This window comes from Crinia signifera, chromosome 1 (genome assembly GCF_055691185.1).
Source record: "Crinia signifera chromosome 1, ASM5569118v1, whole genome shotgun sequence".
In the NCBI taxonomy this organism is placed as follows: Eukaryota; Metazoa; Chordata; class Amphibia; order Anura; family Myobatrachidae; genus Crinia; species Crinia signifera.
The window spans coordinates 391,785,953-391,812,405 of NC_139217.1; the positions used below are offsets into that span (position 1 = coordinate 391,785,953).

The following is a 26,453-nucleotide window of genomic DNA, read 5'->3' on the forward strand; positions in this document are numbered from 1 at the left end:
TAGAGGTTCCAGATTCCAGCATCCTTTAGCCCCGATACCTGCTGTTATCCGTATTAAGCTTCTTCCAATAAGCAGAAGCTGGGACATGTGATAACACATGGGCTAGGAGACTTATCCCAGATCCAATGTGTTTTCACCAAATTGCGGGTCCATTTTCAGCAGATAACAATGGCTGGCAATTGTATACAGTGATACTACTAATCAGCTTAATCCCAATTATCAACCAAAATGGCATCTAAATTAATAAGATAGAGCTTACAATGTGTTCTCTAGTTCTGGCATGCTGATGGTTATCAGCTGTCTGGCATATTCTGTCCCTTTCACAGTAAAATGGACTTGTCTTCTCTTCCAGCCTACATATAATTCTACGGGCTACCCAACCAAATCTGAAAAAGAACCAGTGATGATGCAGTAATGCTAACCATTATAATGTTCGTGAAGCCTTATTAGCCATTTAGGGACCCATTTATCAAATTATCTCGAAGAGAATAACTTTCTATTGATATGGATCACAAATTCACGCCAATTTATTAGAAAAATATGGTTGGCAGCAGTAAACCGATATCTACTGCTTAGCCAGACTGTCAGGGATCCGTTCTGCTAATGTGTGAGCCTAGATTCCAGTGCAGTCTCTATATTAACCACTTGCATGGTATGGTTGCATCAGATGCAACTTAACCAGTTGCATTGTGTGGTTGAATCAGATGAAATTGTCAGATGGTCACAATTGATGTTACCAGTCAAAACGCCCACTCAAGACGAAACGACCACTGGAAATTGTAGAGGGAAAAGTCACCAGTCAAAAGGCCCACTGGAAGTTCTAGAGCATGGGTCTTCAAACTATGGCCCTCCAGATGTTGTGAAACTACATGTTCCAACATGCATTGACACATTTTTTCCTATAAGAGCATGCCCAAACTGTCAGGGTATGCTGGGACATGTAGTTCCACAACATCTGGAGGGCCACAGTTTGAAGACCCATGTTCTAGAGGGACTGCTCGGACCCTGTGCTTCATTGTTCTTCTCAAAGAGCCTGTCAAGCACTGATCCCTTCTGATAGGACAGCACAGCGGCACCCTCCACCCTATGGCTGCACAGATTAGCAGCTGCTGCAGAGATGTAAAAGAAGCAGCTGCACCTTCTCTATGTACACCTAGCATGTGCTTCAAACGAGGGTACCTAATTCAGCAAACGTATTATTATCATCCGTCGCTGTATGTTACCACCTCCTGCACGACAAAATAAAGACTTACTGTATTTTATAGTAACCATTTCTCCAGTTCTGATCAAGCCTTCAGCCTACACTCTTAGACTCATACCATATTATCGTTTATGTCTAAGAAGCTTATCAGGGTACCAAGGATTATTTACAAGCCCAACCCTACGCCTAAAGCTGTGGGCACCCTCCTCTCTGACGATGAGTAGATTCTGGCATTATGCCAGTCTACTGCTCATGCACAGGTCTTCAGGAACATGCCGCCTGCGCCTTCTTCCTGGGGACAATTCCAATGTGCATGTGCAAAACACTCGGAAATGGCCGCGGCTGCACCCATTATATAAACGCCTTCACTGGTCAGAGTCAGACCTCAGGCGTGACACCTGTTAAGGCACTGATTGTGTCCTTTAAAACTATGGGACCATGAACGTGATTCTGTCCAATGAGGATTATGCATGCAGGTCTCTGTGTTTGCATGAGTTTCCTACAAAGTGATAGCAGATTACTTTGGCTTCTAATGAAATTGACCATTTTATGTGTACTGTTCTAGGCAATATAGAGTGTAAGATTTGCTGGGGCAGAAATGAAGGATACTGTAGTGTATACATATTCTCTGTACAACATTGCATAATAAAATCAATACATAAATACTCGCTTCCTCTGTAGTAGTTGTAAAGGCTTGCGCAGGATATGACGACAGGAATATCCAGATGTATAAATATCTGAACTTTGCCAACCCCCAAAATAATTCCATTCACTTGGGGATAAGATATTGTTTTACAGTTTCTGTTGAGTCACCTACGTTACTTGCACAATGCAGGATATACGTCCATCCTATTCACTTGGCTATTTTTCTCGCAAAAATGTACTCTTATTTTAAGATTAATGGGACTATGTTGTAAAAGCAGATAAGCCCCTTCTCTAGTGGAAACACGTGTGAGGGCTTCTCCCTATCTACGGTATAAAATAGCAGAAAGCGACCCCAAGTAAAACAAGGGGAAATCTATTTAAGAGATCACAAGGAAAACTCTTATCTCAGATAGCACAAGATAAAGATAGAGGGAAAAAATGCTTTATTTGTCTTTTTTCTTTAAAAAAAAAAAAAATTGCATATTGTTTATTGTTTCTTTTTTTTTTTCATTTTTACATTATTATTTTTTTAGAATTATTTACAAAAGCCACAAAAGTAGATAAGAGAAGTAGATACAATGTAAAATGAAGCAGATCCATCTGTAATTTAAGGTTGCTTTATAACATGGTTTTAATTAACAACACGGTTGCTCAGAGCAACCCTATATATGCATGCACCTTCCACATATTTCGATGGTCGGCGATCATCGAAAGATGTGTGAGGTTCCCCCTGGCCTGCACATGGATGTTACTGTGTAACATCCATTTGCATGCCCTGCGTGCAAATCGTGCTTGCAAATGGGTGGCACCAGCCAACCATTCGCAAGGTGGGGTTCGGTGGACTCGCAAGGCTGCGAATTTGCAGCCTTGCGAATCAACCAGCATAACCCCCAATGTTTCCACAGAGTGTGTTCTGCCTTTGTTTCCTCAGAATTTCCCATTTTCTGTAAACAAATGGTTGTGTCTGTATTTCATGTGTACGACTGACCCTTTTTCTTCCTGGTAGCGTTGACCCATTCTTCTCCAGATGTACATTTGTGTGGAAAAGGCTTCAGGAAATGGTACCTCGGTGTCTAATAATTCAACAAGTTCTTGCTGAAGTATTGAAAGGTGTATTTTTTTTTTCGTGGACAAAGAGGGTTAACAGTTTCAGCACATGCATTGTGCCATATGCTAAAAACATTCCCTTCCCTTGTAGAAATCTGATTGTTAACAGGTCCAAGAGTGCTATTATAATGAGAGAGAAACGAAAGCTAGGATTATGTGAGAATGTTATAGAGGTACTAACTTTATTTTACAAAGTGTCTTTCCCCATCTTGAGTAATGTTGCAGAGCAGAACACATCACTCTACAGATTTAGCCTTCTATGCACTAAACCAACCTTCTCACCGAGAACAATAGCCACAATGTAGTTTGAAAGGAAGTCGTAGAAAGTGATGTGTCAATTGAAGGAAAGAGGAAGCCATTCAGTGCTTTAGAAAACAGCTTTCCTGCCTACATTTTTGTGGGAAGCATTTCGTATTTAAGGTCAATACGCCACAAAAAAAAAAAAAAACCCTCTCGTGTAATAAAGTCTAGGAGCCCTTCAGTTCACGCCGACCTATAATACACATCAGGGATGTTACACACTTGCATTAAGTACATCAAATTGACTTCTTTGGAACAGATTTATACATTGCTTTTAAGACATTACAGCAATACTTTTATGGCACTCTTAACGAATGAAAATCATAGCACAGTCACCATGATAAAACCACTTTTAGAGTTGATATGATTTACTGAGTATATTATGCCCGAGACAACTGTCAGAAATCTGCAACAATTGAGAAACTAATCAGATCATTTAAAGTATAACCAACCCAATCATTAAAGTTTTTATATGAACCGTATACATTTAAAATGCACCTTTCGGGATTTTCCTTCCAGTCTACTGCAGCTGTGATGAATCATTTCCTTTTCCTCCAAAATATTAATCAAAATAGAGTCCGAACTTTCTGCCAACAGAAAGGGCTACTAATGCCGCGTTTATAATTTAACATGGATTTTCAAAGTTACATCTTTAAAAGCTTGTCTCACATATGTCCTACGCCGTCCTTTGGTTATTACTTGCCTGCTTTTTACCAGAGTTCCCCGGGATTTGTTAGAGGGGAGGCTAATGTTAGAAGTGCACGGATGCCTCATTGCAAACTGAGTCACTGTGGCCCCTTCCCCTGCTGTATACTAATGCATTGTATGGTATTGTTCAGCAGAGGGTGGGCTAGAATTATGGGCCTTATTTTGGTTCATTCTTTCTGACAAAATCCTTCTTAGATGGGCAAAACCATGTGCACTGCAGGTGGGGCAGGTGTTACTTGTGCAGAGAGAATTAGATTTGGGTGGGGTTTTACTTCAAAGTGAGCTTTATTTTGCAGTGTAAAAATAAAGCAGTCAGTATTTTCCCTGCACAGAAACAAAATTACTCACCCAAATCTAATTCTCTCTGCACATGTTACATCTGCCCCCCCTGCAGTGCACATGGTTTTGTCCATCTAAGAAGGATTTTGTCAGAAAGAATGTACCAAAATAAGGCCCTATGTGTTTCCTGCATCAAACCCATCTACCACTCACTTCTCTTAGGAAGTGACCAAATCCTGAAGGTTGCTCTACCAAAGAAACTGCCGCTAGCAAGGATCAAAAGCCTAGAATTGTACACCACAACAGGAAGGCAGTAGGGTGCCTTTAAAACTGATTTGACATAACTGTCTATGAATCAACTACAATACACGGGCATAGATTATTAGGTAGACAGTGTCTAGATAGACAGTCAATAGGGCAACCCCAAAAGGTTGATATGCAATAGGTCAACAGGGTTAAAGGTCGACGCCAGAAATGTTGACATGTGAAAACTTGACAGGATCAAAAGGTCGACATGAAAAAGGTAGACACATGAAATCTATGAGTTTTTCAAAAAATTTATGTCAATGTCAACAACTGTCGACATGGACCCCCAATTAGTGTAATGCGTAATGTGTACCCGTGGATGGCTCTCTTCGCTCGCCATGCTTCAGGCCTGGTGCCTCGCTTTTCTCTGCAAACTTTACCATTCTCAATTGCAGTCCAGGTGGATGGCTACATATGAAAAATATAAAATTGTGAAAAACTTATGTCGACCTTTTCACGTGTCTACCTTTTTATTATTGACATTTTGACCCTGTCACCCTATTCAATGTGGACCTGTTGGAGGTCAACTTATTGACTATCTAAAGACCCTAGAGCTATAAACCGTACAGTAAAAGGATGTAAGAGATCTGCCCTACTACATGGTTTGTTACATTAACCATTCCTTATTGTAGGCTATATTATACATGTCAGTCGCAACCACACTGTAACCAATGTAACCAAACTAAGGGCGATTCAGGCAGATTTTGCTATCCTACATATGCCGCCCACTGCCCAACCGAGCGCCCGCCATACTGAACATACGCTTACACGTCCCCTTGCATGCGGCCACACGAGTAAAAAAATCATTCAATGGTTGCCGACCATTGAATGATTTTTTCTCCTTTCTCATTTTTTCCGATGGAGAAGGCCGAAAAGGTGCAAAACCCACCACCCACCCTGAGCAGGCATCAACCCGCCTGTGTTCCCAGGGAAACGCCCAGCGTATTCATGGGGACACCCACAAAATGCTGGGCATTCCTCAGCTGCTGGCCCTCGCCCGCCACCTTACCTCCCCTGTCCATGTGAACGTGACGGCAAGTGAAATACTTGCAGGGGGTCTGCACATGGGTATATTCACCCATGCATGTGCACAGACCCATACAATTGGAAATGGGGAGGAATTTGGGCCCAACCGATTGGGTCAGAACCCTAAATCAGGCATGTCCAACCTATGGCCCTCCAGCTGTTTGGGAAACTACAAGTCCCATCATGCCTTGCCACAGTTTTGCTATTAGGGAATGCTAAAACTGTGGCAAGGCATGCTGGGATGTGTAGTTTCACAACAGCTGGAGGATCATACTTTGGACATGCCTGCCCTAAATGTTTACTTTCCACATGATTCCAAAATAACAAGCAATATTTATCCTCTTCTATGTTAATAAAAATGTTCTTTATTCATGTAGCTAAATTCCGAATTCATAGATGTTGCCTACAGTATATGTTGCAGTGTGTCTGCGCAGGCTGAATTCAGGATATGACAAAATAATTAGTTCCATGTCCAAAACCACTTAGACATCCTGGATCAGGAGGAGTTTTCTGTCTAGGCGAGATTCTGGTTAGCTACATCATGACCTCATTTCAAGAAAGCACCAATAAAATCATTTAGGAATGATGGAGCAGGTAAGCCGGCCTGTATGTTTACACTGGAATAACAGCGGAATATCGGTGATGTGTGGCAGACACATTCTATACAATGTGATGATATTTTCCAAAAGTCTGTACTTGGGGTGAATAGCCGGTCAGGATTTGTTTTAATAGTAATCAGCAAGAATTAAAGTCCTAAAACTGTATAAAATAAGATTAGCTGTGGGAATATATGTTTAGCAATGTATTAAGGCATAATGACGAAAAGAAAGCAGCTGTTCCTTGCTGTCTTTGTTCTCTAATATGTACAGGAGGCAAAGGTACTAACATTATAAAAATGTGTAAAATACCTATATAATAAAAAGGAAAAAGTTTAACCAATGTTGCGGTTAGCCAGATATAGGCAATCCCTTGTCTGCCAAATATAGCTACAACAAAAAGGAGAAAAAAAAGAAACTTAGAAATTATATCCATGTTCCACGACAAAAAAGTTCTATGAGAGAACGAAATGTGTTGATCTCTAAAGCATGTATCTGCTGCACAGTACTAATATATGGGCATACCATTTCTGTATAACATATTGCCTTTACACTTTCTGATGCTGGCAAGGGGGGAGCGACTGATGCGGCGGAGGGTGGGGGCAGCAGGAGGCACCAGTAATGAGGTTCTCCCTCATCTGTACTGTGAGGGTGCAAATTATTAATGATGTTGAGTCTATACCAGGGCTGGGCAACACCGGCCCTCCAGATGTTAATGAACTACACATCCCAGGATGCTTTGCATTAGTTTTGCTATGTGGCCATGCTGAAACTGATGCAAGGCATGCTGGGATGTGTAGTTCATCAACATCTGGAGGGCCGGTGTTGCCCAGCCCTGGTCTATACACTAAATGAGAAAGTTAAAAATTTCACTGAGAAGGGATCTTCTGGGCATTATCTTTTACTTTCTGGTCTAGTGGGGCTTACGTTAAAAAAAAAACACAGAACAGTGGGGTAGTTGTATGAAGCAGTCATAAGGGAGGAGAAGTGATAAAGTTCCTGGTACTTTATCACTGGCCAATCTCCTGCCTTATCACTGCTTCATACATCTGCCCCAAAGATTGCTTCCTTAAGTACTAGAAATGTAAACATTGCAGTCTTGTGACATGACTTAAATCCAATATCAGCTTTATCATACTGCAGTCCACTAATACTTATTAGGGGTTAAACTTCATGCATTGTAATAATATAACATGCAAGCTTAACACTTGCTATTAGTCTATGAACTTACAGATATATCATCACTGAAATCAATCTCATCCAAATCGAGGTACTCTGGAGCTTCCATCATTCTTCAATGCTCATTTTTAGCTGTAGACAGGAGAGTTGTTTGGACCTAGAAGAGAAAGGAAGAATTGAAGAGGAGCCGTACTTTATAAATGCTCAGTGCTGAAACTGGCTGCCTAGTAATAATAACAGCGTCATTTTCACCCCTTGCTGAGTGTTAACAGTAGCATGAAAGCGAGAAGAAGGATCAATGTTTGTGTGCAAGCCAAACAGTTTTTCTATGGTTGTTAAAAACAAATTCAAGTGCTACTTAATTGAGCATAACACAGCTCAAATGTTGTTAACCCCGATGAACGACTTGTTAGGAAGCTCTTACATTTGTAAGTAAGAATCTCATCTCGTTTCTATGTAAAGCCCCATATATATTGAGAACAATACCTAGTGTGTACACAACATATCGTTAACAATATGCACTCCTGTGAGTCGTTATTGACCACCTCCTTTGTCCGAACATGTCCGAATGAGCGAGTGCTCGTTAACGACGATCATGCTGCAGCCGCAGTATGACCGTCGCTCCCCCAGCATCGGCAAGTGTGTATGCATTTGCCGATGCTGGCACCTCGTTGCCGTCATGATAGGCATTGGTGGGGACTCATTTGTATGTCGCTTAAGTCCTACAGAGATGACTAAAGCCCCATACACACTAGAAGATAAAGTAAAAGATATCTTTCATAAAGCCCTCCTTGGAGCTGGCATTAGCAAGTGTGTATGCACAGCACCCTCCCCTGAGCCCCTGGCGCCGCCTATATTGGCATTGGCAGTGCCGCCTAGTGTGTATGGGGCTACTAAAATTAAACATAAAGAGCAAAAGAACAATTGTCTGTTGATAATTCTTTATGGATTTATGGAATTTAGGGGGAGATGTACTAAGGCTTGGAGAGAGATAAAGCACCAGCCAATCAGCTCTTAACTGAAATGTTACAGGCTGTGCTTGAAAATTACAGGAGCCCGTTGGCTGATACTTTTTCTTTTTCTGCTTTGTCACTCTCCAAGGCATCTTCATATTTATACTACTAAAATATAATATATTGAACCTGTTAGAGCACATTTATACCCAGTGACAGAATTTGGACTATAAATATATACCTGCATACAGGAGGGGAAAAATACTGGAACAGACCAACCCAACTCTTCATAACCTCCAGACCCCCTCCACAGTGTCACGCAGAACAAATGCAATAGGAATGGCCATCAGAAGGTTAAAGATCAATGGATAATTGTTTTTAATGTTGAAGGTTTGGGTCTACACAAGCACAACACATTGGGATGGGATGGCAGTCACACATGTTTAATAACTGAAAACGATGGGAACTTTCCTCCTCCCCATTTTACCATTGTGTGGATACCATAGAAGCTCAATGGTCCTCCCAACAATAACGAATAGAGCTCCAAGCTCAACATCTCCACGGAGCAGGATAAGGGAACGTGCAGGTTTACCGATTAGTGATTTCTTTATTACATCAATTAAGACTTCCTCCCTTAAAGCATAGTTGTGAGTTGTGACAGATTTTTTTTAATTACTCTCTATATTGTCTATGAACTTATGGACTCCATTCGTAGTTTTGTTACTATTTTTGGTACAGATTAATGGACTAAAATTGTGTAGACTGCATTGAAAGTTTACTCAGAGCAACAATGCTGACACACACGAGTTCCATAGGGATCTAGACGGCATTCTCGTGCAGATCATTTTAAATCACTGCTCATCTGAACAATCATCCTGCCTGTGCAATACCCAAATGTACAGTGCTCCATAGGCGATATCTTTATTGGTGAACAGACACATTAATCTGCCCATACCCAAATCTCCCAAATACTATGAAAATAAATAAAATGTAAGACATCTATAATGTTTTTGGCAGATGGATAAGTGGTCAAATAGGTTTCCTACCACCAAAACAAGAAAATATTTTATCTATGCAAGAGGCTCCCAAATTTTGTGCCGTAGCACCCTTGGGTGCCTTGGATTGGTGGTCCACGACCAATTCAAATTATGTATGGTCCATTTAATAAACAAAACCAGTGCTGGTGGCTGCCAATAATAAAATATGTGGATAAACTGAAGCAAAATGTCTGCGTAACCACATAATTGCACATAAGTATGACATACAAACACAATAGAGGAAATTTACTAAGATGGGAGTTCTATTTCACATGGGATGTTGCAATGGGCAGGTGCAGGAAGCATGACTATGCAGTAAGCACCATCACCTTCACCGACATTGTGTCTACTCTGATGCACAGTTGCCGACCCTCCTGCATTCTGCAGGAGACTCCCTGAAAGAGCAGCAATCTCCCTCTCTCCCTGGTTAGTCTAGAAATCTCCCTCATGTCACCTAGCCCATATTATGTAGCTGTTACATTTTTGGAAAAAAGGAATGAGAGATTGATACATTTACATTGAATCATCAGCGCCATTTCCCAGCATTGGTGATAAAAACACATTGATCCCTATGGCTACATGCATGTCTTGTGGCCATCTATATAGAACCATGCGTAAAACACAATAGATGAACAATTCCTCACACGTATCAGTGACTATTCTTTACCAAGTATAGTAGCTCTTACTAACTGCTTTGGGGCTCATCTACATTTGGATACAAGTCATTTTACAAGATTCCTCTCAGATGTAGCAGTACACACCCATGCTTCTAGGACACGTTCACCATCTATTTTTCACAATCTCTCCATATATGGATCTAGACACGCCCTTTGGGAGGAGCAGGACACGCTCCCTCAATGGAGCGCTTTGCAAAATTCTACTACCAACTATAATCTCCCTGGAACCTTCAAAAGTAGGCAAGTTTGCTCTGATGGGAGTGATATACAGTACAGCCTATAAATGTACAAGGGACTAGTGACAACATCACTGAAACCTGATCCCCTACTTGTTCATTAATGGTTATTGATTCAGCTGACAATTGCTGCTTCCACTGTGTAGACTGCAATCACGTGTTAATGAAATGTGTGTTTTCAAGTGCATATACTGTAGTATTCACAAAGCTCATTTAAATTGCTATGAATCAATATAATAATAATAATAATAATAATAATATTTATAATAATTATAGATGAGCCATCCAGATTCAGTTTACCCTGGAAAATCTGAGTTTTACATCCAAGTCAAGCATTATATTGATTTGAATTTGAACACAGAGCTGAAAGCAATGACAATTTCTCATTCATAGTCACACAAGGGGCCTTATTCTAGTTCACTCTTTCTGACAAAATCCTTCTTAGATGGACAAAACCATGTGCACTGCAGGGGGGCAGATGTAACTTGTGCAGAGAGAATTAGATTTGGGTGGGGTTTTACTTCAAAGTAAGATCTATATTGCAGTGTAAAAATAAAGCAGCCAGTATTTTCCCTGCACAGAAACAAAATAACTCCCCCAAATCTAATTCTCTCTGCACAAGTTACATCTGCCCCACCTGCAGTGCACATGGTTTTGTCCATCTAAGAAGGATTTTGTCAGAAAGAGTGAACTAGAATAAGGCCCAAGGTTAGGTTATTTCCTCATGTCTCTGCTACTTATCCAAGAACCGGCACCAGGGTAAACCATTAGTAAGTTTCTTTACCTTGCTCAGGTGCATTCTATTTAACAGAATATATATATATATGAATTTTGCATTTTTAACAGATGAGAATAATATTAAAATATTTTTATTAATTATATATTTTTTCAATTAATTCATTTATTATTTATTAGCCATTTCTGATACAGTGCAGCAGGTTCCGTTAGATATAGGGATATAACAAACTTGGTAGTTACAGACGGATAAATGGTAGAAGGCTCTTATCACAAGCTTACAATCATTTTCAAACTTTTTATTTTTTTCCCATGAAGCTTGCACATTGCATGTGTACCAGGAGGTTTCAATCACTGCAAGTTTGTACACAAAGAATTAGCAGCGCTCTTATTTAATGATGAGTAAATACCAAAATGTATGTATTTTAATGATAAAGGTTGACAATCTTTAAATATTTAGAACGCACCTAACTGCAAATAACAAAAATATACATATAAAAAATTGAACAATGACATAAAAACACACAACAATAAAAAAGGATTGTATCAATAAATTGGCTATATAGCCAGATCTCATGTGGGGAGATGAGTCCAAATGGGGGTATCAATGTGTCCTGCACTGTCCACACTATTATAGTCCCAGAAAGTAGATGGAGTCCAAATTGTGCGGCAATAAATACTCTTGTGTACCAATTGAGGGAGTGGCTGTTTGTTGTAAGCCTGACCTACAACCTCATGGTCAATTGTGTCCAATGGACAGGGAGATGAGCAGATGACTTCCAAATTTTGGGGATCCGGTGGTCAGAGTAGTGAGCAGGTGTAAATTCAGATGTCTCCCCAGATCAGTAACAGCACAGTACCCCCAACGCGTTTCACCGGGCTACGCCAGCTTTATCAAGGTGTCTTCAATCACTGCAATTAGCAGGGGTATTTTTAAGTTGCTGGCGGGGTGTCAGCAGCCACCATCATAGAGTATGGGCGTATTTATTATTAGGCAATGGGGACTTATTGCCAATGTTATGTAACCCCTCCAATTTTAGGAACTCTTCTCCAGACTGGATCTTATTCTGCATTCATTTTGTTTGTGGCCATAATGTCATTGCGTTTGTACACCATAGAGATGATGTCATTTACTTTGGAATAACTGTGCATGTGTATAATGTTGATTATTGTAATATTTGTAATGATAGCAATATCATTTGATTTAAAGTATGTGCACTTATAATGTGCTTACAATGTAATTTGATTGTAAATTCCTTCTTTATGTAATGTTGATTATTGGTACATGTGCTAGGAAGATAAAATATACACAATACACAATTAATTGTGAATTATCGCAGCTAATAGCTACAATAATTCACAATTAATGGATTTGACCGGGGGTATCCAATTAGCCCTGATAAGCCGCAGTTGGCAGGATTATGCTTTGGGTGCTTTAGGCACCTGAAGCATAGTCCGTAAAGAGCACCTGTTTTAAAACACATGGGTTTGGGAACTTATCACGGATCCCATGTGTTCTCCAAGAACAGGTACCTGTAATTTACCACACACTAAACAAGGCTATAATGGAATAATCTGATACACTACAAAAATGATAAAGAGTCATAAGGTGCCAGCCAATCAGACCCTAACTGCCACGTTACAGGCTAGGTTTGAGAAATGACAGTTATGAGCTGATTGGCTGATACTTTATCACTTGGTAATGCTTAATACATTTGACCCCTAGCGAGAGATGTGTCAAGACTTGAAAAGAGATAGTGATAAAGTGTACAAGTTGCCAAAAAAAACAAAACTCAAATCAGCTGCTAACTGTTATTTATCTAACATAGTATATGGAAATACAGAAGATGATTGGTTGGTTTTGGTAACTTCTCATTTCTGTTTCTAATGCTTAAAATACACCCCCGAACCAATGTGGTTTATATTTGTTTATGTTCTATTGCCTTAGTATGTCTTTTTTGTACCTGGGTTATCGGAGTACTATATTTGGATTTTTTGTTGCTCTAATTATGCGCAAGAATGCTAAATAAAGAATACATAGCAATAACATAAACCTCACAACACTGAGATTACTTGGCTTCTGAATGGAACAGAAACACACCATTTGGTGGAAGTTTCCCAGAAGTCTCTGTGTAGTCAGCCGCTCCGTTTACATGTGTTCCAAGCAAAAAAAAACGTCTTGTCCAAACAACAGTTGCAATGAGCCAAATCACAAGGAAGCCATAGCTCATATCAAGCTCGTCAATATGTCACAAGCAATATATTAAAACAGTTCATTAACTCAAAGTTGCAGATGTACCGATTCAACAAAAAGATCAGTTTGCATTCTCCGATCCAGTGTAGTCATGAAATACTCTCAGTGGATGAGTGTAATGGATATATCATGGATAGAGTAGAAATACAGAAACTGGACGCAGCATTGTTTCCGTGCTTGGGCAAATGTAAGACTATGGGAATAAGCTTCAGCAGCTGGGCACACTTCCTATGTAATGTGGAAGACAGCCTGCACACATGGTTTCTGAGAACGTGCACTCTGAGTTTGACAGCTATGAGGTGAACGTAGCTGAGATCTTCATGAATTAGCGATGGGATGTTTCATTTCAGCATTTACAACAGAGAGGTGAGCTTTATGACATGTGACATGTCACGTCAGGAGGCATCCGTGTGGACAGCAGCTGATGTGTGACAGATGATTGGTGACTGCAGCTATGTACTAATGAGGCTCAGTGAGGGGACTGCATCTATGTTGTGCAATAAATATACCACATTTTACACTAAATATAAATATGCAACTGTTCAATTTACAGAATAAGAGCACTCACCAATGCTAATGCTAAAATTGGATATAGAATGAAGAACCAATGTAGAACAGACATGACCTATACTGACCCATGCCATCACAGTGTTACAAGTAATATGCATTGTTTTTTGAGTATTTAGTTATACTTCCAATAGGATTCGAAGCACTTTAAATATTTGCAGAGGGTGAGGCAGCCATTTTGGGCATGCCCAGTTGCTATTCTAAGATACGTTAATATTCATCTTTGAACGACTGGCATCTGAGGAAAGATTAATCAAGGCTTGGAGAGAGATAATGCTGAGAGAGATAAAGTAACAGACAATTAGCTCATGAAGTTTTTGGAACAGAACCTAAAAAATAATAGTTAGAAGCTGTTGGTTGGTATTTCTCTCCACTTTATTTTTCACCCTAAATTTATTACCACAGATACAAACACACTAGGGAAGTTATTCTGGTTTATTAAGTATACCGAACCCAACCTTGCGAATGGTGGCCTGGCTGCCACCCATTCGCAGTGGGTGGTCACACGCACTCAGAGGCAGAACTCTGGGAGGCAATGGAGTCACCTGCCGCCGGGCTCCTGCCCTCAAGGGGGCATCTCTCCTACAACTGCCAGTTTAAATCCATTTATTGAAAGCCATCAAAATCTCTTCTGTGGCTGAGTTCTGAAATATATATGTGTTCTCCCTCTCTTTTTGTATATACAGACAGTATATAATATATATTTCATAACAGGCTATATATATTTTGAATAACGTTGTGTGTGTGTGTGTGTGGGGGGGGGGCGGCGCACCAATATCCATCTTGCCTCCGGGCAACTGGGACAAAGTTACGCCACTGCACGCACTGGTTGATAGAACAAAGATAAAACAAACTGGGTAACAACAGACAGACTTGGAGGTAGGAGTTCCCTGCTGCAAGCTTACAATCTATAGAAGCATAGGAGGGAAACACAAGGACAGCCTCCAGTAATAGTAATATTTCAATATAGGGACTTCTAAAAAGGGTTGTGATCACTGGGGGAAGGGGCATGGCCTTGTGACTCAATATGTTCATCACTGTGGGGGCATAATTAACTCTCAGAGATGCTGGGCTGCCCCTGGCTCTCTCCTGCACTTTCATTACAACCCACCTATGGGATTGCTTTGGGATAGTCACCAAAAACCAGCACAGTTGGAAAGTATGTATTTGAAATCCATGCAACAAAAAGATAAAAAGTAAACGTCACATACAGTACTGTACATGGGATCTTAGTGGGAATCAGTTCTGTGAAGTACAGTATGACTGCTAACCACCGTGCCACTCTCTCCTCACATCGGAGGTGAAACACTGCCAGTACCAATTTATACTCAACATGGCTTAAAAGTACACACCGTAAGTCACCTATATTTACACATTCACAGTGTAATACAGCAATACCACATAGGACATTCCTCTGCATTGCTTCAATATTTCAAGTTATATTATTATAACTGGCAGAACTGTAAAATTAAACAACAATTAAATAGAAATTGACTTACTGTATATCAACATTTCATTCCTATGATAATTATGTGGGTGATGAAAAAATGGTATTTGTATAATTCACTGTTCTCTCACACCGTGGTCATGGTGCCCTAAGAGATGACCGTATTTGCTAGTATTATATTACTATGCCAGACTAATCCTCAATTATTTTATGATGGAAAAGCCAGTTGGTCGAAATAAGGAAAGAGCCAGATAAAAAGCACTGAAATGCCGCCTGTCTGGTCTACTTCCCCTTAATCTAATGTACACTAATCTTATGATAACAACACATTCTGTGCCCTATCTGCTGCTTCTGTAGTACTTTACTGCAGAATAAGTCTATTTTCAGCAATAAGTACAATATATTCATAACGTTACATCCTTAGAACCCAGAAATACATAACCATTGACAAACTACTGTTCTAGCTGTATAGAAAACAGGCATATAGTATATGAGAAACAAGTACATACTGTACCATATATCCAGATTTAGAAATTGACATGGAGATTTAAGAGCTGCTGGTAATCTTAGCTGTGTGTCCCATGAGAACCGTCCGTCAAGTGCTAGTCAGATATTTCTCTATGCTATTGTACCATCCAGAACTGGCCCCAGGCTGGCTGTACTCATATCTAGAATTCTATTCATTTGCAATTGCTAAATATATTTCCTTTGAAAATGACTTTCCACACCCATCACAAACATCTATGTCTCTGTATAAAAAGGCACTAGAAATAAGACAGATGATACAAAGAATCAGATATGATTTTTCAACGTTGATCCTTTTTGTTTCAATATTCAACGTTTTTAATATTGTAAATGTTATATCATCAATGAGTTAGTACAAGGGATACTATGCTATACACATGGGAGGTCATTCTAATTTGCACACTACCCTGCACGCTCGCACAAGGGAGTGATGTTTAGCTACAGCGCATGTGTATAAGCATTTATGCGCATGTACAGCATCTTTGTGCTAGCGGACGCATCAAATTGATTATTCACCGTGCCGATGGGAACACCCAGTGTTTTATGGGCGTTCCCATGAAAATGCTAGGCGTTCTCCATGGTAATTTGCCAGTGACGCGGGTGCTGGAGGCAGGCAGCTGACATCACCAGATATCAGCAGCCCGCCCTCTTCCTGCACAAGGGAGCCGCAGATCTAAAGCTGCCCATACACGGTCCTTTTAACGGATCCGTTTGGGACTTAAATAGTACACATCGCATGCCTTATGCATGCAATACGATGCGATGCGATGAACAGCTAGTACGTAAAGTATGTGCAGCACATACTTTTTGTACCGTACGATACGATCGGCGACCATCAAATGATTTCTGCCCCGCACGCAAGCTGCTAATGGCTATTCATATAAAGCACCTGTTCTCATGCATACAGGGGAATTTGTTGTGTGTACAGCGGGCGGCATTCTGGCTTTTATGTTTGGACTGACATATAGAGCTGCAGACTGGTACAGTAAGTGTGTATAGGTAAGCTGACTGGTAAGCGTGCCGACTGGTAAGCGTGTATAGGTTACCTACTCGGCCACCTGGCTGGCATGACAGCCAGTTGGCTGCTTTATCTGTGCAGTGTGTACCCAACCTTAGATCTGAGAGAGGTGAGTTTAAACTCAAATCTAAACTGCACTGTAAAAATAAAGCTGTCCAGTGTTAAGCTGCAAGAATGAATGTATATGTACCAGTAACGGGTTGCAACTCCCCCACATTTGGAGAAAGGGTTAACCTTCCATGGCTCAGGAAATATCCACACCCTTTGTTTAATTAAGAGTTATATCAACCTGCTTGAGTGTGTCAGTCAGGGAGAGAGACAGGAGGCAGTATAACTGTGCCAACCTGCTGGGCGCTGGGTAATATAGACCATGACTTACCTGTTTGCAGGTAAATTAATGTTCGGTTCTTATGTGTAAGAATCCATTGCACTAAATCTGCCTTAAAATCTCACATTTTCCGAAGCACTTCAGTCTTCAGTGGGCGCCTGGTAACTACCCATTACGGAACCCATTGCAGTGTAACATGTTTTGTCCAGGTACACAATTACTTATTTGCTTTACTTCAAGCTTGGAATCAGCTTCAAAATGGTCTCAATGAGCTGGTGTCCTACAAAACCTTTAGGAATCAGTATCCTTAATGTAATAGCAAGTAAGGACAATTATACTGTTACGTTGACAGCATTTGGCAGTTCCCTGCTTCTATTGCACTTAAAGCAGCACATGACCTGAATACAAGTACACTGAGGCCCAAATATATAATCGCATATAATAATAGCAATTTATCAGCACACTTTTAAATGCCAATAATTTAAAAGGTTCATCTTGTCTTTTTAAAATTATTGGCAGCGAAATTGGCCAGATCATGCATATTCCTGCAGATATTAAAGTATATGCAGTTTTATACTGAATTGTTTACTATTCTGTCTCTACGCCATGCTTCACGATTTACACTGATAAAATGGGCAGTGAGATAAGAGGAGAGGCGGGTGACATTAGAACAGCCATAGATAAACCATGACTCTGACGCTGTTATGGAACTTTACAGGCATGGCTTCAAGACCCGTGGATCTCTATACCACAACATTTCTCCAGGGTTTCCTCAAGTTGCTTTCTGTTTGGAGTGCCAACTGAGAAATCACTTAGAAAGGGTGGGTACATGGGCTCATGTCTATATGTTGATCATGTAAACACAAACCATGCTGACAATCATGTAGACAGTGAGGACATGTTACCATGCTAACATTTAGTCCTAGTGGCATCTTTCAGGTCCTGTTGGTTCCGGGTCAGATATTCCATCCTCTGGCATTCCAGCTAAGTATTTGACCACTGTCTCTAAACTAAATCCCTTCCCTTAACCTTCGCTCCAGTGCCTAACTTTCTCCCACCACTGCAGCCTAACCCTGACCCTTCCAACCTGGAGCCTTATGTTGGGATTTCACCTGTCAACATTCTGAGAATGTCGACATGCTTCTTGTTAACCATTTAACAATGTTGACAATCTTTACTGTATTGTCAAAATCCCATGTGGACAAATCCAAACATATGCCTGCAGGGAATAATATGACGTATGGTTCTACAGCAGCTGAAGAGCCAGGCGTTGAGCAATGCTGACATACTGTACTGTGTGCTCTTCTATTTTGTAAAGTGTACAAACCAGAAAGTGGCAACTCTACCAATAACTGATGGGACTTGTAGTTTTTACAAAGGCTGTATAACCGCAGGTAGCACACTTCTGGGATATCACATTGTGAACTGCGAAACCAACTGACACAGAGGAGAGTACATAAGTTCACAAGAAGCGTAATAATAGCACTTTGCCAATGACTCATCCAGGTGATGTTGAGGGGCCGCCAGCTGCTGAGGAAAGAAAACTAAAAGAAGAGGTCAAGTTTCTGTTAGGAAGGAAGGGGAACTGTTTGTGGCTGAAATGGAGAAGTCTAACCCTGCCTGAAGAATGTACTTGGGATCTTTAATTCCATTTCAGATTAAGCAAGTACTAGGACTTAAATTGGTCAGGAAACAGAAGAAACAGTCATCAGCTATAAGGATAAGGGAATATTAAATCTGGAATAAAACAGAACTAAGTGGACATCCAGAAGCCCTCTAAACAGTCGCTCATTGTCAGAAGGAATGGGATGAAAGTTTTCATTTGAAATATATATATATATATACACACTTCAAGGCACATAATATTCTATGGTTCCCAAAGCTTCAGTCAACTACTTAAAATGGAAAATCATTGCCATCACAAATAAAAATGTAATGAGCCCTGGGAGATGCCAATGCCCCCCTTATATATTTTCTTCATTCCCGGTCACCAGACGTAATTCTCTAATATCCACACTGCAACCTTAGGAGCCAGCACAAATGCACAGCTAGCAAAATACATGGATAGAGTATTGTAAGATTATAAAGATCTATTACATTTTTATCAACTTGCTATAATCCAGATAATGGTAGAGAAATGGCTGTTTCTCAACCTCAATATCAGGAGCTATATAAAATGGGTACTGAGAAATATAGAAAATACTTTGGGCTTAATTCAAACCTGATCGCTGATCTGCATAGATGCAGTAGTTAGCCTCCGCCAAGAGAGAAAGAAAACCCGTCCTGTGTAAATTTGCGAGTGAATTGTGAAAATATCGTTCTGCGCTATCCTGTCGAACATACATACGCAATTTGCAAACCATGGAATGTTTTTCCCAGTCTGTGCAGATGTGATTAATTCTGACCTTCCACAACTCTGCGACAGAGACCGGCTGATTGAGGGACCCTACCTCAGGGTTTTTTCTGACACTCCCATGAAACGTCAGGTTACTACCGCCAAGCGAAGTCTTCCTGTCAGTCAAATCGCCAGGGGATTGCAACTAGATCCTTTCGCTATTTTTGTCATTATTTAGGCTCATGCTTGAGCGCTACAATCTGTATATATGTGCAGTAAGTCAATAATCAATTGGTTTGCGACTTCCCACATCACCAATCAACTCTAAATAACCCCCTTCTCAGTTATTAATAAGACTGTTTTATGGGGTGTAGTATGGGGGTTCAACAGTCGGGATTCCAACGATTATTAGACAGACGTCAGAATCCCGACTGCCGTTACTCCGACAGCGGGGCGAGCAAATAGAAGCACCACACTGCGCATGCCACAGGTAATTTTCTCCCTCTATGGAGGCCGTGGACCCTCAAGAGGCAAACTAGCTCCTGTAAGCCAGGTTCCCAACTGTCAGGCTTTTAACAGTTGGGATTCCGACATCGGTCTACTGACCATCGGATTCCTGACTCTAGGGAGGTCATCCAGCACCCATAGGAATTTCTTTATGCTACAAGTGTTTGAGTTACAGCTCCCATATCCCCCACAAGGATGTTCTGTGATACTTCCTGAAAGGGAGAGATTAATCCATTCAATTATAAACAATTTATACTTGTGGTGAGCAAATAGTAGTTTGTGTAGCTATGATCTCAGATTCTTTTGTTTTGCTGTGCTAAACAGTTATGCGAAAAATGTAAATGCTCAGGGCTAATGCTATATTTGTACATATTCCCTTACAGCTCATTACGTTTCACAGAACATGCAATATCATTTAGGACAGCAATAATTCTACAGAGACTATGAAATACAGAGTACTGTATGCCTGACAAATGTGCGCTTATTTGTGATCTTTAGCCATTGAATGTATTATTATTACTGAAAAATCAAGTAAGGCCAAAAGTGGAGATTTATAGCGATAAATGGATTAAAATTGTACGGCATCTCTTTCTCACACATGAACAAACACAGAAGGTAGCTAATTTTTTTGAGTGCCTCCCACCAGCTTGACTATATATATATATATATATATATATATATATATATATATATATATATATGTATATATATATATATATATATACTGTATATATATGATTGGCAGTAATAGAGAGCGCTTAGTATGAACCACCACCTACAGGTTTTATATCAAACGTCATCAAATCAACAGATATATATTGATATAAACATGTGGTAACAAAAATATTTATTAAAAGACATAAAAATTCTTAAAAACAGCTGTTCGTTTCATTCATTGTAATAGTAGTCGACACATGATGTGTTACAAATCCATGCGAAACCCTACGCATTTCGTCTAGAGCGACTTCATCAGGGGTTAGCACACAGACAGTATGTCGGGGCCCTGCATATACCTACAGCATGAGCGTCTCACTGACAGTGTGAGAGCTCATGCTGAGCCTGCACTCAGCACAGCACATTCTGTAGGTATGTGCTGTTGCTGCTGCTGCTGAAGGGATGGTATAATAATAACACCCCCCCTCAAATTTAGAGGGTTTTGTAACGCTCACTGTAATAATTTTGGGGGCGTGACCTAATCATGTGGCGTGACCACGCCTCCTGCAATTAGGCCACACACCCCCATTTTGCCAGAGCCCGGCATACCTCTTGGCGGCCCTGTATACATACACACATACATAGTTGTGTGCATGCAGTTTTCAATAGCATTAATATTATTCTACTATCTAGTGCAGCGGTTCCCAACCTTTTTTCTCTCCTGTACCCCTTGATTAGGATTTTCATGTATGAGTACCCCCTCCTCCCAGTTTGAAATAGCCACAGTACTTAAGAGTGGAGTGGAAGTGAGCGGTATGTGTATCCTTATAATAAGGTGTAGCGGAGGACTAGTGTGCAGTAGAGATGTGCAGACTCGGATTCCGGAGATCCGAGCCCCCACGGACGTCATCATTCTGAGCCCGATTCCGAGCAGCGCTCGGAGATTCCCGCCTGACTCGGGTCCCTCCGCGTGGTCAGAACGTCATCTCCCGGCGCCGGATTTTGCGAGGCTTTAAAAGCGGCTGCCGCGCCCGCCTTCTTCACTCCAGTCAAGTAGTGGGTTAGGAGAGGGTGTGTTGGTGCTGCTGCTGGGGCTTAAACTTGAGCTTGACCTTGAGCGCAATATTTTTCAATCGCTGGTGCTGTCTCTCAGTAATGCTGTGTAGTCTAACTGTGTACTTGTAGTACTACTGTCTCCCCTGTGCGGTCTACCTCTGGTGTGCTGTGCTGTAATTAATTATTTTATTTGCTGGGGCTGTCTCCCTCAGTGCTGCTGTGTACTCTGTTCTCCTCTCTGCTTAGGAGAACAGTCTAACTGTCTTCCTGTAGTACTACTGTCTCCTTTGTGCTGGGACCTACCTCTGGTGCTGTGCCTGTAATATTATATTATATATTAATAATTAATTCATTATATTATATATATATATATATATATATATATATATATATATATATATAGTCCACTGGTGCTGCCTGCACTGAATCTGCCAGTATTATATAGTTACTCAGTCCACTGTTGCCACTGGCAGTGCTTCTGCCTACCTAGTGTACCTACCTAGTACATACTAGGCTGCTATATCTAATTTAATAAAAAAATAATACTTGTGCTGTGTGGGACTGTAAAAAATAATTCCATGCTGCTGGTGCACTGACGTGTGCCACTGAGTGTCACTGCCAAGCAGTACCTAATAATAAAATTAATTATTATAAATTCTGCTGGTGCACATACTAGTATTGCTGACGTATCTACCTGTCTTGTGCCTAATACTCTCGTATCTACTGTCTGGTGCCTAGTACTGCCGTATCTACCTGTCTGGTCTGGGGCCCACTGCCTAATACTGTCATATCTACTGTCTGGTGCCTAGTACTGCCGTATCTAGCTGTCTGGTGCCTAGTACTGCCGTATCTACCTGTCTGGTCTGGGGCCCACTGCCTAATACTGCCGTATCTACCTCTGCAGTGTCACTCTTACATGAGCCACGTGTTTGTTCCGCACACTTGTGTGGCTTAGCATAGTTATCCAGCTACCTCGGTGCAACCTTTTGCCCTAAAAACAATATTGTGAGGTGTTCAGAATAGACTGGAAATGAGTGTAAATTAATGTTATTGAGGTTAATATAGCGTAGGAGCAAAAAAAAACAAAATTCTGCGATTTTAGCCGTTTTTATGCTTTTTTAACAAAAAAATCAGAACCCAAAACCCAAGAAATCCAAACACAAAACACTTAGGAGGTGTTTTGCGAAAACCCATTAGAACTCAAAACCTCAAGGTAATCAGAACCCAAAACCCAAAAAGTGGCCGGTGCACATCCCTAGTGTGCAGTAAGGAATAGGTTCCCTCCGTGTCTGGCCTCTGGCTGTGTACTGTCTCCGTGGTTTCCGCTAACGCCCGTAGGATTAATGTTGCTGTTTTCTACACACAGTGTGAGTGCAGGGCAGATGATCGCTGATGTCTGTGGGCAGCGTAGATAGCTCCTAATGGATTGCTAGTCAGGCAAAAGGGAGATGCTGATGACGCTGCAGAAGGAACCGGAAGTGATGCAACATGGTTTGCTCCCGTGGCGATGGGAGATTTCTTGCACCATCGGGAGACTTCTTTTTCTTCTTCCGCCATTACCAATATTATTATTAAGTACCCCCAACTGGTTTGCAAAGTACCCCCAGGGGTACTAGTACCCCAGGTTGGGGACCACTGATCTAGTGCATCATGACGCCTGCAAAGTACAGTGCTGTATATATTTTAGAACTGTATTATTACTATTATCATTATTATTATTATTATTATTATTAATAAAAATAAAAAATAAACACTATAAGCAGTACATCAGGTTATACATAATAAAGACTGATAAATAATTAATCATGGCAGTGTGCTAGGTTTGTAAACAACTCTTTTCAAAAGCTCCCCACAGGGTTCTGCATGCATAATTAAAAGGGAAGTTGGTTATGTCATTTACAAGTATTAATCTCTGTCTTCTCTGTTTATTCCTTGGAGTATTCTAGCCGTGTTTTGTCTGCCATTGTGTGCAAATGAGCATTCTGTTTCAAATAAAGCTTGTATTAGCTACAGATAGGAGATCAACATTCCAAGATATTCTGTAGAAAAACATATTTTGTATCCATTAACAGTATTTTGCACACACCACTTCCAAGAATGTCATTTCAGGTCTCCTAAGGTAAGCAAGCACTATAGTGATGTTTTCTTCAGCTTAATGTTATTTGTGGCAAGGCTGATTTTACATATTAGAGGGCACTATGCAAAAATGACATTAGAGTCCCATTGCCGAGAGTTGTCTTGCAATAGTAGTCTTGAAATGGGATTTACTTCCCATTACCCAGCACATACAAAATAATACAAAAGATAACATATTGTGTTTCAAAAAATCTTGCATTTGAGAGATAACTTGTATATTTAGGGATTAACTAACAGAAATCATATATAACTCATTTAGAAATTGAATAGAAATTGAGTAAAAAGAAATGAAGAAAAGCGCACCAGTGAACACATGAATGTAAAATTTTAATTTGATATATCTGAACACGTACATTTGGGTTTAGAATGAACAGCTTGTCATAGCACAATCACAGCGGTACTCAAAGCGTGGAGATGACATACGGATCAAGCTTAAGAAGCCACGGTCAATGAGCAGGATCCGGCACACTGGCAGACACTCGCCAGAGAGAAGCTGGATCGGACCAACAGATGGACTCACCACGTCGGATTGAAGAGGCCACGGTCAACACGTTTTGTCAGGGGGTGTAATTGAAAGTAGTTTACGAGTTTGCCACAGGTGCAGATTTGCCAGCCGATCTCGGACATTTTTTTAAAGCAGCAATCATTTACAAGGCAAAACCAACCTGATTCCCATCATCCTGCACCTCCAGCAGAACCAGTGGCATTTTTTACCTATGGGCTGCAGCCCCCCAGGTAAAATCCGTCACTCTATCTGCCTAAAGTGAAGCCAGATGCAGTCTGTGAGACTGCTGTGGCTTCACTGTGACTGGCAGTGACTTCCTATTGGAAGTCCGACCTGTAAGTCACTCAAGGCATCCCCTTGGGAGGTGCTCCCTCCCTCTGGGATGCCTCTCTCTGCGCAAATGTGCAGCAGCCCCCAAAATGGGTTCTGCGCATGCGCAGTACCGTGGACCATACTGCGCATGCGCCGGAACCCAGGCACCCGATCAAGCCTCCGGGGGCTGCTGAAAAGGCAGCCCCCGGAGGCTTGGGCCAGCGCATGCGCAGTATGTATGAAGTTACTGTGCATGCGCTGGCCCTGTGCAGGGGACTCGGGAGCGTGCGCGGCCTGGGAGCACGGCGGTGGATGGGAGGAGCCGGGGAGCACAGCTGGACAGCAGCGGCAGCGGCAGTGGAGGGCGGGCCTGCATTGCGGCAGCCCCCCTCTTCTATACTGGTAAGAACCGCCACTGAGCAGCACCCTTTTACATACTGTATGCTCCATAGCATTTGTGCTATAGTCTAGATTAGTACTTTTATAATGTCATTAACTTTTAAATAAGAGCTATTGCTATTAATAACAGGTCATCGAGGTGAATATGGTCTTATTTTGAAATGTAATGTGGAGATCAAGGATTCATTGGAACCTAACCTGTACTAACATTTGCCTGTAAAATTTTTAGAGTTCTTTATTGAATTGCCTAAACTAAGAGTCTCAGTACTGTCTCCCCTTGAGCCACCCGGGAGGTCTACATACTATTTATCGTATGCGTTCCTTTTGCATACGATATATCACATATGAACTCAGCCAAGTCTGCCTGGCTTGGCTGTGATGTGACAGAGCTCTCCTGCTGGCGGTGCGACTTGCAGGCTCCAATGGGATGTGCATCTGGCCACGCACCGCATCGGACCTTCTGTCAAATACATGCACCATAATCATATAAATAGTGACCAAATAACATGTATCGCCCTAGTGTTTGGACACCTTAATAAATTGAGATTAAGTAATTAAGCTTCAGTCATTTTAGTTCACTTTCCGATTATTAATCAATAAACCTTTGCAATCATTGAGACTGATAATCGATATCATCATCATTCTATAGAAACCTGAACGTCTGACATCTTTTAACAAAACCTCAGCAATTATTATGTATTTAAAAATTAAATACAGCTAGCCCCCCGGCAAACTTTCAAAGCATTGCCTTCTATTTTAAGAACATAAGCAAGTGTAGACAAATCCTATTAAATACAGTACACTTAATGCATAGAATATTTTCTCTAATTACATAGTAGCATACACAGGGTACATAAATTACTTTAATATACTGGGTTACAATTACAGATGTGTGGGTTCGGTTTTATCCGGATTTACTCGGTTCTCAAAGCGGGATCTTATTGGCTATCCAAAACATGTGACAGCCAATAGGCAATAAGATCCCGCTTTGAAAACCAAGTAAATCCAGGTAAAACTGAACCCGCACATCTCTTGTTACAATGATCAATACAATGTACCCAGTTCCTCCGATCTGCATTATCCATTATTAAGTGACGCTAAATAAAGCAGGCCAAATTTCTAGTTTTTATCCCAAATGGAGGCCCATATGCACTAAGCTTCAAAGTGATAAAATGGAGAGTGATAAACAACCATCCAATCAGCTCCTACCTGACATTTTTCAAACACAGTCTGTGGCATGGCAGGAAGGAGTTGATTGGCTGGCTGTTTATCAATCCCATTTTATCACTTTTGAAGCTTAGTGTATCCGGTCCGGAGACCTTACATTTCTGAGTTCTTACAAAAGGAAAAGACAGATATTTAGAAAATGGGTCTCATAGCAAAGCAAAAGCATAGCATAGCAAATATGACCTGTTGGTGGTACTT

The 26,453-nt window shown here is 40.9% G+C and overlaps 1 protein-coding gene across 4 annotated transcripts in view; it reads right to left on the minus strand.

Moving 5' to 3' along the window:
• Nucleotides 1–26,453, minus strand: part of SNCAIP (synuclein alpha interacting protein) — a 226,655-nt gene that overhangs the window by 114,721 nt on the left and 85,481 nt on the right. For all 4 annotated transcript variants that reach the window (XM_083151590.1, XM_083151589.1, XM_083151588.1 and 1 more), the window contains one exon: nucleotides 7,400–7,504. In XM_083151590.1, the coding sequence (XP_083007716.1) occupies nucleotides 7,400–7,459 (60 nt within the window). In that variant the 5' untranslated portion in view covers nucleotides 7,460–7,504. The remainder of the gene's footprint in view (nucleotides 1–7,399; nucleotides 7,505–26,453) is intronic.